This window comes from Halichoerus grypus, chromosome 8 (assembly GCF_964656455.1).
Source record: "Halichoerus grypus chromosome 8, mHalGry1.hap1.1, whole genome shotgun sequence".
In the NCBI taxonomy this organism is placed as follows: Eukaryota; Metazoa; Chordata; class Mammalia; order Carnivora; family Phocidae; genus Halichoerus; species Halichoerus grypus.
In genome coordinates, this window is record NC_135719.1 from 7482523 (window position 1) to 7499419 (window position 16897).

At 48.4% G+C, this 16897-nt stretch overlaps 1 protein-coding gene across 7 annotated transcripts in view; it reads left to right on the forward strand.

Annotated features, from left to right (window-relative positions):
• NTRK3 (neurotrophic receptor tyrosine kinase 3) overlaps nt 1–16897 on the forward strand; it is a 399858-nt gene that overhangs the window by 225604 nt on the left and 157357 nt on the right. For all 7 annotated transcript variants that reach the window (XM_078078899.1, XM_078078900.1, XM_078078901.1 and 4 more), the window contains one exon: nt 10949–11137. In XM_078078899.1, coding sequence (XP_077935025.1) covers nt 10949–11137 — 189 coding nt within the window. The remainder of the gene's footprint in view (nt 1–10948; nt 11138–16897) is intronic.

Below are 16897 nucleotides of genomic sequence, written 5' to 3' on the forward strand. Positions count from 1 at the left end.
GTTTAACAACTCTGAGTCTCTGTTTCCTCATGTGTGAAAAGAGGGTGTAGCCCCTATCTTGAGGATCTCATTGGGTTGCTGTGGTGATTGAGTTCATGGAGAGGAAATAGCCTTGTCTGTGTCATACAGAAATGAGGGGTATCCATTGCTGTTAGATTATGGGTTTTAATGCACAAAATCATGGGATCCTCCCATCCTTTTTTTTTTTTAATTCAAGTATAATTGACACATAACATTGTGTTAGTTTCTGGTATACAATATAATGATTGGATATTTGTATACATTGTGAAATGATCACCATAAGAAGTCTAGTTAACATCTGTCATGGGTCTCCCATTCTACAAGGTTCTGTGATCTCATTACCCTCCCTACTTGAGGCTGCCAGGAGGCCTTATATCTTCCCAGTGAACATTTTCTAATAACGAGAGAAATATCTTCTTTGGCATAAGGTGATGGGCCAGGGTGAGTTGGGTGTGAACGCAGGATTCTCAGGCCTTAGGAATGAGTTTACAGTCTCAGAATGGCCTGGAAGAAGTCATTGCCCTTTCATGGTTTCTCTCCATCTATAAATTTAGGCGGCATTTCAGCATCTTGGATTTAGGGGCATTGTAGTTCTGAAGTGTTTTCATTGTAGACCTTGCCGATTTGAGGCCATGTGATTACGTACCATGAGGCAGGCAGGGGAGTGATTAAGAACATGGACTCTGGAGTCTTACAGCTCCATCTAGAATCACGATGTTGTCACTCACTAGCTGCATGCCTTGAGCAGACTACCTCACTGCTCTGACTCTAGTTATGGGACCCACCTCACTGAGCCACTGTGGGCCCTGAATGAGATCATATGGACACAAAGCCCAGGCTGGTACCTGGTGGTCAATAAATGCTCAACGGGCTTTAGCTGTTATTCTGGATAAAGAAGCTGGGTTTTCTACAGGTGACAATATGCTATAGCATCACTCCACATGTACTCTTATCCTGGGTAAGCTACTGCGTGCAAAGCAGTGTGTGAGGCCCATGCAGCTGTGGGAGGCCTTTCTTACTGGGAAGCCCCCATCAGCCATGTCTACAGGGCCTCAGTTTCTCCTGACTTTTCATCCACAGGTTAACCAAAGGTGTTTTAGATACTGAGTTTCCCACTTGTGAACTAGGTAAAATCAGGGGCTTTTGGGCTTTAGCTCCCATGAATTTGGCCTGTCATTCTCTTGTTCATGGTGTTGAAATAAGATGGCACAGATTATGCAGAACAGTTCTGTTAGTGAAAAAGTTGACGTGAGTGAGTGGGTGAAGGGTATGGAGACATCAGTGATCCAACATGGCAGCACCTAGTACAGCATGCTCACAAACTGCGATGTCTCCTTTCATTCGCTGGAAGTTCCCACTAGGTTGGGGGAAAAGCTATGCATAATTCTTTAGGGGAAAATATGTGCCTCCATTTTGGGGTGACGCTGACTAGCCCCAGTACAGTGGCTAAGGACGAACTGAGGAATGTTGAGCTTGAGCTGTAAGCTTTTTATGGGAACCAGTATTATGTATTCCACTTGTCTTACATGTGCAACTGGAAGGTAGTTACTTGCTTCCTCTTTGTGCCTGGGATGTCTGAAATACCATATGTATAAAGAGTCTTTGGAGAAAGCTGATGACATTCGCCTTCCCTCCCAGATGCATATTTTCTTATTCTCAGGCCCCTTGCTGCCTGCCATTCTTCTGCCTCTGCGCTCCTATGTAGGACTTGCCGCTTCCAGCTACAACCTGGTGCATAGGTTCTGGGTCTAAAGTTCCCGAAATGTCATGAGCTCCACTCCTAAATGAAGCCAGTTTTCCTACAGATGAGTCTCAAGGGAATAAAGATTGGGAGTGGGAAGGAGATTGTGCTTGATCCATTATAACTTGTCCCAGTGTCAGAAAAGCGATGCTAGAGGCTCAGGCAGCATGGCACCATGGAATGAGCCCAAACTATGAAGTCAGATAGACGTGGGTCTGTCTACCATTTATTAACTACGTGACCTTGGGCGAATGATGAAACCTTGGACTTCAGTCTCCTCAACTGCATTACTGGGATGGCAAGATCTACCCCCAGGGTTGTCGTGATGATTAACCGAGGTAAGGGAAGCCTCATGTTCAGAGCGCCAGTCCTGCCTTCCCTTCCCTTTCCTTAAATGTGTGTCCTTAGGCTGCTTGATCAGAGGCATCATTTTCAATCACCAAGTGATACCCCCAAGTATGGATGCTATGAGGCATGAACAGTGCCTTTGGTTCCCGTAAGAGGCCAGGAAGGAATTCAAGCCAGAGAATAGAGCTTATCTTTTGGGAAATGATTCAGGGAGGGGCACAGAGAAATGAGGGCATGGCATCTTGGGCAGCGTGCGGGTCCGCAAGCTTGGGGAGTCATGACGGCGACCTCAGTCTGGAAGCTGGAGGAGACAAAAAAGGGGAAGGGACCCCAGGAGCTGGCCTAGGAACAGACAGTTGGTGACTTGTCCCCAGGTATACTCTTGGGCACAGCCCATGTTCACTTGGCCTCTGTCCCACATCTGCCAATAAAAATTAAAGAAATTGATTTTCTTTTGTTTGCCTCTGAGGACTAGGCTCTTTTTATGAGACAGTAAATGGAATCCCTCTCTGAGCGTGGCTGGATTTTTAATTGTGTTTGTTGTGCTTTCACCTTATTCCATTTTATGAGTTCCTGCTCCCAGATTTGTTGATGCGAAGCTCTCACCCACCAGGGACACATCAATATTTGGTTTTTATCAGTAGGAAAAGGTTGAGGTTTTTAAAAAATCATTTTCTTAATCCAAAGGTTGGCTTGTTTGCTTCATTCTGACACATTAAAAACATGAGACCTGTTCATAGTTGTTTTCTTTTACTTCCCAAGTCCGATCTGGGGTGGGGGGAGAGTCTCTCTCAACCGTGGAGGTCATGGTCTGGCTCTATGTGGAGCTAGATTAGATTAGATTAGATTAGAGCTCAATTTTGGGACAGAGAGGGAGGAGACATTTTAAATGAATTATATCATCGAGGATGAAAGATGCACCCTTTGTTTTGCATAGGACAATTTTGGAAAGATTTGTTGAAAACGGTGTGAAGGAAAACATTAAAGTAACCTTGTTCACTGTGGGAATGATTTTACTGCTGTATTAGTCAGCACGAACTAGGTTATTCTGTGATAACAAACAGTACCCCTGTCAATCTCAATGATTTAAAACGACCAAACTGTATTTCTCACTTATGCCACAGATCCACCTGCTCTGTGTCGGCCTCACTCAGGGGCAGAAGTTGCCTGAGGCTCAGCCTCATACTTCCACAGTTGCCAAGGCAGGGAAAAGAGAATGCAGCAGGTCACACACTGGATTTTAAAGCTTCCATATGGAAGTGATGCAGACTGCTTCTGCTCACTTCTCATTAGCCAAGGAAAATGATGGGGCGCCGCTGTGTAACTTGAAGGGGTGCAGAAAACTGTCCTCCTAGTGATGCCTAGAAATCCTTGGTGAACAGCGGTCATAACAATCACAGTTCCTAAGAGGGTTTTCTGAATTGGTAGGTGAAATTGCCCCCTTCCTTGGAAGGAAGTACAAAGATAAATGAAGGAATGAAGAAATGGATGGATTCTGGCCCCAGGATTTTACGATTTAGCCATAACTTTGGCCTTGACTACCCAAAGTTATCTTATATGGCTTGGTACTGCCTTGAAAATATTTGGTGATCTATTTCTAGATGCCTTGGTTCAGATGTCCTGACTTCTTTATATGGCCTCATGTATTTATACCAAGTTCTGCTTGTAAAAAATACTTCATGTCGGGGCACCTGGGTGGCTCAGTCAGTTAAGTGTCTGCCTTCAGCTCATATCATGATCTCCAAGTCCTGGGATCGAGCCCCATGTGAGTCTCCCTGCTCAGTGGGAAGTCTACTTCTCCCTCTCCCTCTGCCTCTCCACCCCACTCATGCTCTCTCTCTCTCAAATAAATAACATCTTTAAATAAATACTTCATGTTAGCAATAGTATTGAGAAAACGGGTAGTTGAGTGGGAAGAGTAAGAACTTTGGAGATGGACAAACATAGATTCATATATAGGCACCATTACCTCCTACCTAGGCAATTTTTGGAAAATGAATTAAACTTATTTGAGGATCAGTTTCCTAGTTGGTCAGATGGGAATAACAGTACATCTTGTGGGTCAAATGAAAAGAGAATAATTGTTATAGTTACGTCCTTGGGACTCTGAGGCATTTCTTTGGAAATTAGAGATGAATCACGTCTATAAACTGGCTGAGCAAATGCCATTGTGTTGAACTAGTGGCTGGATTTTCTTGGGGATAAATTTCTGAGAATTGTTAATGCTTTGAAAGTTGGGGAGTTGGTGGATATTGGAGAAGTAATTCCAAAGAAGTGTTCCCCCTGGTGAAAGGGGCAGTGTTTATGTGTTGATGCGCTACCAGGGAGATGGCTGCTTTTCCCTCACTCATTTTGTGCAGTGTACAAATGCACTTCTCTTTGTCCACCAAGAACCCTGACTCACCAGAGGCTTCCACAGGACACCTGTCCTTGCAGACCTCATGGCAACTTGCATCCCTCAGATCCCCTGTGATGGGGCCTCCGCCCACCTGGTGGGTCAGAGCCTACTCTACTGCAGTGAAGTCCCATCTCCCGTTTTCATCAGAGACCTTTGCTTTCTGGGGGCACCTGACCCCACATTGGAATCAACCGCTTACGAAAATCTAAGCTATTCCATTTCAGCCCCCTACTTTTTCGCATTGAAGGAGCAGAGAGGGAAAGAGAAGAGACTCTTTAAAGACAGTTTGGACCATTCTGCTGGGCAAGACACCTGCTGGGGCCCTCAGGCTTTCTCTAATGATCCAGTGGTTCAATTATGGTATGGTTAGAAGAGCAAAACCCACTCTACGTCTGAAAGAAAAAAAAAAGGCATTGATTTGGGAAGAGAATCATGTGATGGGGATGTCTGAGCCGACCTAGATTCCCTCCTGGTTCTCTCTCAAAAGCTTGAACTGACCAGCAAGCCTTGCAAAGGCTTGTGTCTTTTCCTTTTTGTTTATTAGTGCTACATAACAAAATAATGTGTCCTGGATTAGGATTAGGAATGGATTAGAGACAGCAGAGAGGCCCGTCACAGGTACTAGACAGTGTGTGTGTGTGTGTGTGTGTGTGTGTGTGTGTGTGTGTGTGTGTGTGTGTGTGTGTTGGGACTGTCGGAAGACAGCAAATTTGACTCCACCTGCCTTAGGCCTTGGTGGCTTCAGGAAAATAGAGAAGCTTCCCGGACAGATGAGATGTCTCCCACGTTATTCGTTCTTCTTTGTAGCTTAATAAATTCTTCTCTGTGGTTATTAAGGTGAGAAGAAATGCCTCTTCCTCACAGGGGCCCCAAGTCTGTGGCTTTTCCCCTGAGACCTGAGACCTGGCCGGAGCCAGAAGGATAAATTGGTTCCTAGGGTGAATGCGGGTTCCCCTGTCAGCGGATCTCAACCCAGGGCAGTACTGTCACCCCAGGGTGTGTTTGCAAATATGTTGTATGCTGGGTGGGGAGACTGGCTTTTTTAACATTTATTTAAAAATATATTTTTTTATTAGACTTTATTTTACTGAGCAGTTTTGGTTCACAGCAAAATTGGGTGGAAGGTACAGAGTTCCCTTATATCTCCCCGCCCCCTCTCCCCCCACATACCTAGCCTCCCTCATCATCAGTGGTACATTTGTTACAACTGAGGAACCCGAGACTGCCTTTGAACGCCCAGGTCCAGAGAGGCCACATATCCTGCCATACCCAGAGCAGCCCTGTCCCCAGAGGACTTGTCTCACCCCAGCGCTGGCCACAGCCCTGCTGGGGACCCTGCAGATGGGCAGGAGCGAGCTGCAAGGGTCTCCTCATAGGTTCTTTGAAGTGAGGGGTCTCTGCACTCTTTATGGCTTTTATTTTAAAGGATGTGGTTCATGGAAGAGTGGAGGTGAGTAGGAGGGCTTCAGGGACCGGACAGCAGTCTGACAGCACTGTGCTCTTTTTGATGTGGATGTAGCTGAATGCAAGCGTTCCGCAGCTCTGGGATGCAGAGCTCATGATGAATTATCTGTAATCTATCTGCATGAGTCTAATGAGGTGATTCACTCTTGTCCCTATTCTTGAGGATCAAGAGCAACCTCTTTAAAAAGGGTCTCAGGAACCTGCAATTTAAAGCAGCTGCTCATGAGGAGGATAATGTGCCAGAATTGACCAAGTGTCCCTTTGAACACATGCTCTCCCCCTCATGGTCTGCACTTTCCGGGAGGCAGTGCTGCGTCACTGTTATGTGCTTAGACTCTGGGGCAGACCAGGTTTGTAGCCCAGTGAGCATCCACCACTTTGCATCCCACTTTGTGCTGTGTGTCCTTGGGCAGGTCACTGCTCAGTGCCTCAGTGCTTCCATCTGTAAAATGGGGAGAATAAAGGCACCAACCTCATAGAGGCATTATAAAGTTAAAGACATTGCATTTACAGAGCCTGTTGCATAGAAAGTGCTCAATAAAAATGGCGACAATGGTGAGATCTCCAGTTGACTCCTCAACACGCTATAGCTGAATGTTTTCCTCCCACCAGTCCTCTCTGGGACCTGCTCTCACTAAGGCTACCTTCTCATTGACAGATACAGTGGCCTATTTTCATTCTTCATTCTACTTGGCCTTGATAGAGTATGCTCTTGACCTTCTAGGTATTCTCCTTCTTGACTTCTAAGTCAATGTCGTTTTCTGATTCTCTTCTGCTTTTCTGGCCATTTCTTCTCATGTTCCTTTCCCTGCTGCCCTTCCTCTGCCCGCATTCTAAGTATTAGTTTTCCCAGGGCTTTGAAGTCTGCTTTATTCATTTATTTCTGTGAAGTCTTCCTGGGTGACCCTGTCCCTTCCTGTGGCTTGGGAGCCTGTAGCAGGACCCTTCTCCTCCCTGTGGCTCTTACCTGGTCTTCTCAGATCCTAGAATAATGTTGAGAAAGCACAGACTGTTTTAGATCACAGGCTTTGGAACTTTGTGTGGACCACTCACTGTCCATTGACTCCCTGAGACACAGATTCAAAGAAACAGCCTTTTGTAAAAGGCTCAAGTCCCATCGTTTCTGTCTTCTCCAAACTCCTCCTGATTCTGTGTCCTGCCGCCATGTTGCTATAACAACCCACATCCCATAATGCTGGGAACAGACCCGGGTGCGGGGGCCTTCTGTCGCTTGGAGCTGGATCTTACATTCCCTCTTTTCCCCGTTTGCCCCTTTGTTTTGCCAAAGCGTCCCCTCCTGCTGCTTCCTAGGAAGGGGGAGGTGAGTGTCTGCACACCTGCGAGTACCTGTCTTCTGCCCTTGCAATGGGTGAATACACTTTTATTTATTTTTTTAAAGATTTTATTTATTTGGCAGAGAGAGAGAGAGAGAGCACAAGCAGGAGGAGTGGCAGGCAAAGGGAGAAGCAGACTCCCTGTTGAGCAAGGAGCCCGACACGGGGCTAAATCCCAGGACCCTGGGATCATGACCTGAGCTGAAGGCAGACGCTTAACTGACTGAGCCACCCAGGCCATCCTGTGAATACACTTTTAGGGGTAGAATTCTAGGCTGAAAATTTGTCCATCAAAAATTTGAAGGAATTGGGGCACCCGTGTGGCTCAGTCAGTTGAGCATCCAAATCTTATTTCAGCTCAGGGCTTGATCTCAGGGTCCTGGGATCAAGCCTCGTGTTGACCTCCTGCTCAGCAGGGAGTCTGCTGGAGATTCTCTCCCTCTGCTCTCCCCCTGCTCTCTGTTTCTCTCTCAAATAAATAAATAAATCTTAAAAAAAAATTTGAAGGGATTGCTCAGCATAGTCACAGTGGGTTGTTATGTTATGCATTGTCTTTCTGATTTCTGTTCCTTTTGAAATATGACCTATCCCTCCCTCCTACAAGCTCTTAGCATCTTCTCTTTATTCTCAGGGTTCTGGCATTTTATAACTTTGTGCCTTGATATATGTGTGTGTATGCATATGTGTGCGTGCGCGTGTGTGCGTGGGCAGATGCACACGTGCATGTATTAATTATGCTTGAAACTGAGTGGACAGGCCATTTGGAGAAATTTTTCCCTAATTTTTTATCCTCCCTTCCATCTTTTCTATTCTTTCTCCTTCCCTTTCTCCCTCTCCCTACCCTGCCACCTTTCTTCTAGTCAGATATTGAATCTCTGGATTGAGTCTTTAATTTTCTTCTCTTTTCTTTCCTATTTATTGTTAAATTTCCTCTTTCTGTTTTGTTTGACTTTCTGAAAAATTTCCTTGGCTTTATCTTCCACTCCTCTTTGGCTTTTGAATTCTGATGGTCATAATTCTCAAGGACTCTTTCTGACCCTTGAATTGTTTACATTTTAAATATCTTTTTTTATGAATGTGATGTCTTCATTTGTCTCTCTGAGGATATTCGTGATTTAGAAAAAAAAAAGTCTTCTGCTCCTTGCAGTGCTCTGTTTCCTGCAGGTCCCTGATTATCTCTTTGTCTTGCCCTCTCTCTTTCATGTTGAAGCTTTGCTGAAATGTCTGAGGATCCTGGACTGTTCTCTCATATTTAGGAATTGAGTTCTAGAAAGCACTTTATGCACATAGGTCGGCCTCTTCAACTATTAGCCTTCACTATGGCATGATCACAGACTAAGCATGACTTCATTAAGAGACCGCCAAATGTCAACATCTAGGTACTTTTTTTTTTTTAAGATTTATTTATCTTTAAATAAGAGAGAGAGAGAGAGAGCAGGGGGAGGGCAGAGGGAGAGAGAGTATCTTAAGTAGACTCCCCACTGAGCATGGAGCCCTATGCAAGGCTTGATCTCATGACCCTGAGATCATGACCTGAGCCAAAATCAACAGTCAGACGCTTAACCGACTGAGCCACCCAGGCACCCTAACATCTAGGTGTTTTTTTTGAGGCGTTCAGTTTCTGTAGAGAAGCATCCTCTGAATCTCCTTCAGCGGAGGAGACTGGGAGTAGGGTCAGTAAGAGGCATGGGTATTCCTGGTTTCTGTCTTCCAGGAGCAGCAAGAAGCCCTTCCCCTCAGCCTTTCCACTTAATTTTCTCCAGGAAGAAACCACTAGACTGGTGGGCTGGGGCCAAGGTCATAGCTTGGGTAATTTGTTCCAACCCCGAGCCCCGATCCAGCCTTCTGGGTTACCCTGTCCGTTCAAGTCCTGGGCGACCCAGCAGAACTGACTTTCTCTAAATATTCCCCCTGCAGCCCCTCTGTAAGCAAGCTTACATCATTTCACTTTTCATCTTCCAAAACGTTGAAATATCTTATTTCCTCTTGTCTCCCCTCTTCTTGCTCTTGGTTCACCAATATTTCTTTAAATTCTTTATATTTTAGAGGCATTTGGGGAGAGAGGAAGGAGAAAAACCCATGCCCGCTTTCAGTGTTTAATTGGAATCGTGACGAAGTTTTTCAGAGTTTACAAGGTGTTTTCAGGAACTGGCCTCTGTTTGCAGGGCGAGTGATTATCGCCACGCATTGCTCCTTTTCCACGGGGCCTCCAAAACCTGTCAGGCATTTGTCGTGGATTGGAATAAGCCTGTCTGGAATAATTCCATGGAGTGGAATTCAGGGTCCTCAGTTTGCGTTCACTAGTCTTCCTTTTAGTTCTGCTTCATTGGTGCTTCACCTTGCTCTTCGATGGGAAGTGTTCTCCCCATAAACTTGGGTAGGTGTGATGGACTTCTACGGCGGAAGTATTGTGCGAGCCGCAAAACCGAATCACAGAGGGCACTTTGTCTTGGGACCGTGTGTCTTGCAAAGCACCCATTTCAAATACCAGCTGTAAGAAGCCACAGTCACGGCTGATGCCCTTGACGTCGGTTTTATTTGTATGTTTGGGAGAATCGCCCCACCAGACAGAATCCTTGCTCTGCCCAGACTGTGACTTTGTCAGCTTGTGTTTGTAAATTGGAGTTGGGGTTGGTGAAGACGCGAACGATGTTCCTTGGGGTCACTGGGGCAGTGTGGATCTTTTGAGAGTGGGCAGCTGACCCAGTTGCAGGAAGGCTAACAGTGATGCAGCCGAATTCGTGTCACTTTGAAGGCTGGCTCAGGTTCTGGGCTTAGCTCCCTGTGGACTGGGAGAGGCCACAGCTGAGTCCAGCGAAAGCTGGATACATTCCTATAGGAATCTGAGGGCCACTCTGGAAAGGCTGATTAAGGCACCCCAAGGCCCTAATTAGAGGTTCTAGATCCTGGCTGTGCATGGGACTCACACGGGCGTACTTTAAATCCTGACGCCCAGGTGCATCCCCAGACCAACTGAATCAGAAACTGGGGTGGGGGCGCCTGGGTGGCTCAGTTGGTTAAGCGACTGCCTTCGGCTCAGGTCATGATCCTGGAGTCCCTGGATCGAGTCCCACATCGGGCTCCCTGCTCGGCAGGGAGTCTGCTTCTCCCTCTGACCCTCCCCCCTCTCATGTGTTCTCTCTCATTCTCTCTCTCTCAAATAAATAAATAAAATCTTTAAAAAAAAAAAAAAAAAAAAAAAAAAAGAAACTGGGGTGGGACCCACCATTGATAGTTTCTAAAGCTTCCGAAGGGAGGAGGGACAAGGTGCAAATGACTGCTATATGTACATTTTTTTTTATCCCGTTGTTGCTACATAAGAAAGAACTCATTTAAAATTTGCATTATTTTGAACTAATTTGGATTTGGGGGAAGTGAAGATAATTCATGGCAGAGTCATTTTGATACACTCTTTTGCAGCTGTTTCCATGGTGTGATGGGGTGGACGTTTCTCTCTCTCAAGAAGAACGAAGGGGTGGTTCTTTGAATGCAGACTCCAGAGCATTCAGGGAATACTCATCCAGTGGGTTTCACTCTTCTGGAACTGTGGTGGCAGAAACAGTGACAGGATCTGTGGGCAGGGCTAGGCGCTGGCCAGGTGTGACTTCACTGATGTCCCTGTGTCTCTCTTGGTGTGCGCAGGGCCTGTGGCTGTCATCAGTGGTGAGGAGGACTCAGCCAGCCCGCTGCACCACATCAACCATGGCATCACCACGCCCTCATCGTTGGATGCCGGGCCGGACACGGTGGTCATCGGCATGACCCGCATCCCGGTCATTGAGAACCCCCAGTACTTCCGTCAGGGACACAACTGCCACAAGCCAGACACGTGTGAGTACTGGAGTAGAGCGTTGTCCCTTCTGGGCAGGGCGGGGGAGGGTGGCATGGCAATAGACCACGTAGCTGGGGTTCTGGAACCTTCTGAGGTGACCTACCACCTGCTAACCTCCCACTCTCTTAAGAGACCCTCCCTGTTTATCTCAAAACTTGAAAAATAGCCTAGGCAAGGGGTCTCCACTGGGGCAGAGCCCCCTGGACAGAGAGGGCTCAGGGTGGGGAGCAGCCCGGATGCAGGAGGCCAGCCCCACGTGGAGAGGTGCTCCCAGTACGGCAGGGAGCACAGCTAAGGCTGGTCTTCTCTAGAGACCTGGCCCTGCATTTAGGAAATGTAACCTGACTCTGTCCAGACAATAGCCCCTGAGCTTACCAGACCCTCCACCCAAACCTCCAGGAGAAGGGAAGGGAACGAAGGGTGGTGAGTACCGTTTGAATGGAAACACCTCCCTAGCTGCCCCTCCAGTGCCCCGAAGTGCGCACTTTCTGAGAATCTCCTCACGGCCCCACTGCTAGGACACCTCACCTCCCTCTGCAGATGTCTCACTCAGAGCAGAGGATTCAGGGCACCGCTTTCCTCCTCGTTTCTTGCCTGCTCTTGGTTCCAGTCCCTCTCCTTGTATTTCTGCTGAGCTCCGCTAGGGCCTCTCCCCTCTTCCGGAGACTCTGTGGCTTGGACTTCCCATTCAGCAGGTGGTCCCTTTGCTGGTGTCCCAGCTTCTGTGTAGGCCTAGCAGCCCCAGCCCACACCCTTCCCTGCTCCTGCCCTCGAGAAATGGTCAGCTAGTTCAGGAGAGAGTACAGAGGCCCCTGGAGACTGAGAGCTGGAAGGGACGGGCTGGGCGAAGGCCTCATATTACGAACAGGAAAACTGAGATACTGGGAGGCTGTGAGTTCCTCTCCCCTGTCCCCTGGCTTCTGCCATTGGTTCTCTTCTTCTGTCTGCTGGTCCAGGGTTTCAGCCAAGGAAGAAGCCCCCTGGGTCTTTCTCTTGCTCTGGCTGAGCGCTCTGTACTCGGGCCACACCGTAGCTCACGGGCCTCTTGCTGCTCCCGCTGGTCCATCTTACAGCCGAGCGGGCATTCGGCTCTCGCACTAACCTTTGCTTCTGTTTTCCTGGCTCTGATTTTTAGTAAGAGGACTGACACAGTGGGAGGGACTGGGCTCGAGTCACAGTCATGTGCCTCCCCACCTTGGGTGTCCTTGCGTGTCCTTCAGAATTGGCCTTAGTATTTATCGGACACCCCCTGTCAAAATAGCAGGGGACATAGTGCTAAGAACGTTCTGCTCTGGCTGAAGGCCTTGCCTCGGGTCAGGTTCATCTTGGACGGACGTGGGTGTGGCTGGAAGGAAAGCCTTTTTGTGATGGTAGCATGGGGTCCAGGCTTGGTCTAGAATTGGGGGTGCAGAGCTTTCTATAGCGATGCTGACATTTGAACAGAGACCTAGGCTTTGCTGTATTGAACATACAGTTGATTCTCATTATTCACAGTAGTTATGTTCCCATAAAGTCACCACAAACACTGAATTAGTGGATGCTGAGCCATTGCTCCTAAGGGACATAGAGGGTTAGGCTCCTGTGAATGTCTGGTCATAACATTTTTATCAACAAATCAATACATAACCTGTTTTATGTGTGCTTCTGTTGGAAGACACCTTATTTAATAGATATTGTTGGTTCATTAACATCAAACTCAGGGTCAGCAGCACAATGACTCAGGCCTGAACAGAGTTTATCTAACACACGAATCTTCTCGAACACACCTATTTGCTCCATAAGGCTCACCACAGCCTTCTTGCTCATAGGAATGCTAGAGAGCACTTCAGCACTATGCTTGAGGGGCCATTTTATTTTATTTTAATTTAAAAAAAATTTTTTTAAAAAGATTTTATTTATTTGACAGAGACAGAGAGAAAGAGAGAGAGCACAAGCAGGGGAGCGGCAGAGGGAGAGGGAAAAGCAGACTCTTGCTGAGCAGGGAGCCCGATGCGGGGCTCGATCCCAGGACCCTGGGATCATGACCTGAGCCAAAGGCAGACGCTTAACGACAGAGCCACCCAGGTGCCCCAAGCTTGGGGTCATTTTAAACAGTGAAATCACCCATAAAAGGCACAAATATGCAAAATTAAATGGTACCAAATAAATGACGAAAAGGACACTGGTTTATGTTATGAGAACTGAAACAAAAAGGCAGAGCATCATGTGGGAATGTGCCCATCGGGTGACCCCCATTTCTCACCACTCCTTTCATGTTTATGAATGACCACAAAAACGCCAGGAGTGTTGGTTTGGGGGTTACACATAAGTTTTAATGAGGAGGCGAATTTGTAAATCCAGAATCCATGAATAATGAGGATGGACTATATGCCCTTTAGGGGAAGTTCTGAGCTCCTGGTATAGAGTCTTTGGGTTGTGTCTGTGCTCACCTGAGTTCCTGATACCAGCTTCCCCATGGTTGTCAAATGGGGGTGAATCTTGCACGTGGGAAGGAAGTTTCCTCTGGGCCATCAGAGTAAGTGTGAGCCCTGGAGAGAGCCATGGGATCTGAGTGTCCTTTAATGTCAGGATCCCCGCCCCAGCCAAGGAGCTATGGCCCTACAAAACCGAGTGGAGAAAAAACCTTCCTTCCTAATCCCTGGGCTTGTGATTCGGAGTGGACTTTTGAAGGATCCAGGTGGTAGGTCTGTGAGAACAAGAAGGGGTCGGTGGAGATGGAGGGGAAGTGGGTTTATTGATGAAGACCAGACAGAATAAGGGAATAAACAGTACATCATCCGAGGGGCATCACGAGCTAACTCCAGCTTGTTAGAACCCTCCAATATTAGGGAAGGTGTCCTTTTCAGGGAAGCAGGACGTTTTGTCCTGTCAGTAGACAGTGGATGGCTCCTAATTGTTTCCCGAAAACATCTATGGCAACCACAGACAGTGTGCACTGAGCGTCGTAACTGGGTCTGGCTCACCCCGCCTCTGTGAGTCCCTGGTTGACGCCCAGGCCCGGGAAAGGTGGCGCCGGCCCCGCCCCTCAGTGAGATTTACCAGCTAAGCCAGGCAGGTCTCTGATTACAAAGGCTTCATCAGTTGAGAGAAGTGATTCCAAGACACATCCCCGAGTGTGATGAGACACTATCATAAATAATTAAAGCCGCATGCACCGGGGCAGATAAGTAAGCGGCGAGTGCTCGTGACTCTGCAGTCAAGGCTGGGGTCACACCTTTGGGGTGATGGCAAGAAACAGGGGATTCAGGGAGCAGAAGTGCTCATAGTATGGCCCCCCCCGGGGGCTCTCCCGTCTGATTCCCTTCTGTATCCCATGTAAAAATGTGCAGCCTGGGAAGAAATGGCAGGCACATCGTGCTACCTGGCTTGAGACAGCATTTCCCCAAGTCTCCCTGTGATGGATGTAGCACGAAAGCACTTTGCTTTCTTAAACATGTGTTTATCATAAATGTTGGGACCTTTCTGACCAGAGTGATTAGGACCCTGCTCCTTTCTCCGCCTTTCCCTCTATCTGTCTTCCATCTGATCCATAGCATTTTTCATAGCATGTCAGGGCTGCAAGGATGTTTGGAGATCACCTCATTCCATCCCTTATCAGAGGCTTGCATGCATTCCCAATATGCACTCTGCACTTGGCATCAGCTTTATTCTCAATGTATTCAGCCTTTCCAGGGGTTCTGAAAGACCCGAATGAAAAAGCTCCTACTCGGGGATATGTATGGAATCTGATGCCTAATGAGGCCCCCTCATTGTTTACTGAAAGCTTCCTGGTTCTCAAAAATGTCAGGAAATGGATCCAGGCCTCCTCGTCACCCAGCCGATTTGGAGGCTAGGTCCTATAGAATGAGACACCATGGGGCTGGTCTAGAGGGGTCAGTGGGGAGAAGTTGGGAGGTGTTTTTGTAGCAACATGGCCTTTAGTTACCTTGGTCACCCATGTGACAGCCCTCAGCTGCAGTAGTCATGCATAGGCTGGGGCTGGGTCTCCGGCTGCCGTCTGAGGAGTCACACTCTGGCTCTTTCCCAGAAGCCGGAAGGGAAGGCGCTTTGGCTCTGCTTCAGGCCCCGGAGTTCTCGGTTCATCCCCTTTTCCAAAACGCATTCTCAAAAGACCGTTTGCCTCTTGGTTGAGAGAGAAGAGGCCATCTGGGGAGCTAACCTGTGTCCTCCCTCCCTCTCTTCCTCTGTCCGCAGGTCAGGGCACCTGCCTTATTCACAGGTTGTCTCTGTCTTGGTTGTCGCCTGCTCAGAGCCAGCCCTCCCCACCTCTCCACTCCTCTGATCTCTGCCCCTCCTGGTGGGCCTGTGCACAGGGACCTCTCCCCGCCCTGGCTGGCCCTGCCTCCCTCTCTCCCCCTGCAGAGAGTGCCTTGCGCTCACCCCTGAACCTCTTCCCTGCCCTGCAGCTCCATGTCTCTCTCCGCTCCCCCAGGAACCCTGACTTCACTGTCCTTGATCTTTGCAAAATTTGACCACGCTCCTCTTTGTCCTCATCTTTATCATCCGAGCCACTCTTGCTGAGCTGATTTTTCTCCCTTTCATCTGTTCAGTACATATTTATTGAGGGTTTGTGGGAAGCCTTCCTTTAGGCTTTGGAAACAATGGTGAACAGGACCCGCATGGCCCCTACCCTCAGGGACTTGTTGCCAACTACAGCTGATCTCCAAGACGCAAACGGCACCCCCTGCTCCCTGGGGACCGCTCACGGAGCCTTGTGTTTTCACCCTCCACCTTTCTGCTGGTGGCTCCCCGGCCCCTAGTGGCTTCTTTCCAGGACGCCGATCCCACGCCACCCACTGCTGCTTTTGTGTAATTCCTGCTTGAAAGGCCCATCTCCCCTCCTGGCTTGGCCCCCACACCCCTTTCTTCCTTTCCACACCCTATTCATCGTTCAGCATCTGGCTCATTTCCAGCCTCTTCCTAGGCCCAGGCTATGGCAAAGGGACCTTCCCACCCGCCTCCCGGGAACCCCTGGCCTAGAGTAAATGCCTCACACCAGTCTTGAATGACTTTGAATCCAATCTTAGGTCATCCTGTCACTTCTCAAAAATGTGTGCTCTGTGTCCCAAACCTAACTTTGAATTTATTCCAAGAAGTAGCTCTTACATGTCATAATTCTTCATTTCTTATTGAAGATACAGCATGGGACTAGGGGCCAAGGAGATAGCAACCGGCGCTGTGTGTCAGATGACCCCTGGCGAGTGTATCTTCATGGCACGGGCTTTCTAGAGATGGCATGGACAGAGGGAAAGGTTGTTGCCCTGCCTCAGCAGCCTCCTCTGGACCAAGCATGAGGCTGGCACCACGCATCTTTGTATTCAGGGCCCCTTGCACCCCCTCCCTGAGGAAGAGACTGCGGTTCCCATTCTACAGATCGAGGACTGAGGCCCCCTGAAGCTTAAGCTTGGAGAGTTGCCACTCCTGCCCTCCCACTTCTGTCACCCCCTGTCACCAGCTCCTGTCCGTGTGGTGCCTTCGTTAGAACCGAGGACATATTACGGTCAGCTGAAGTCCATGGTTCACAGTAGGGCTTGCTCTTGGGGTTGTGTGGTCGGTTCTCACAACAGCAGTGTGGTGTCTCCATCACATGCCCTCCCTAATGTCGCACGGAACGGTCTCACTGCCCTTACAGACCCTCTGTGGCCCAGCCGGTCCTCTTCCCTCCCCCGCCCTTGGCGGCCACTGGTCTTTTTGCAGTTTCTTACAGCCCAGCCTTTCCCAGGTGTCATATGGTTGGAATCCTACAGTAGGTGGACTTT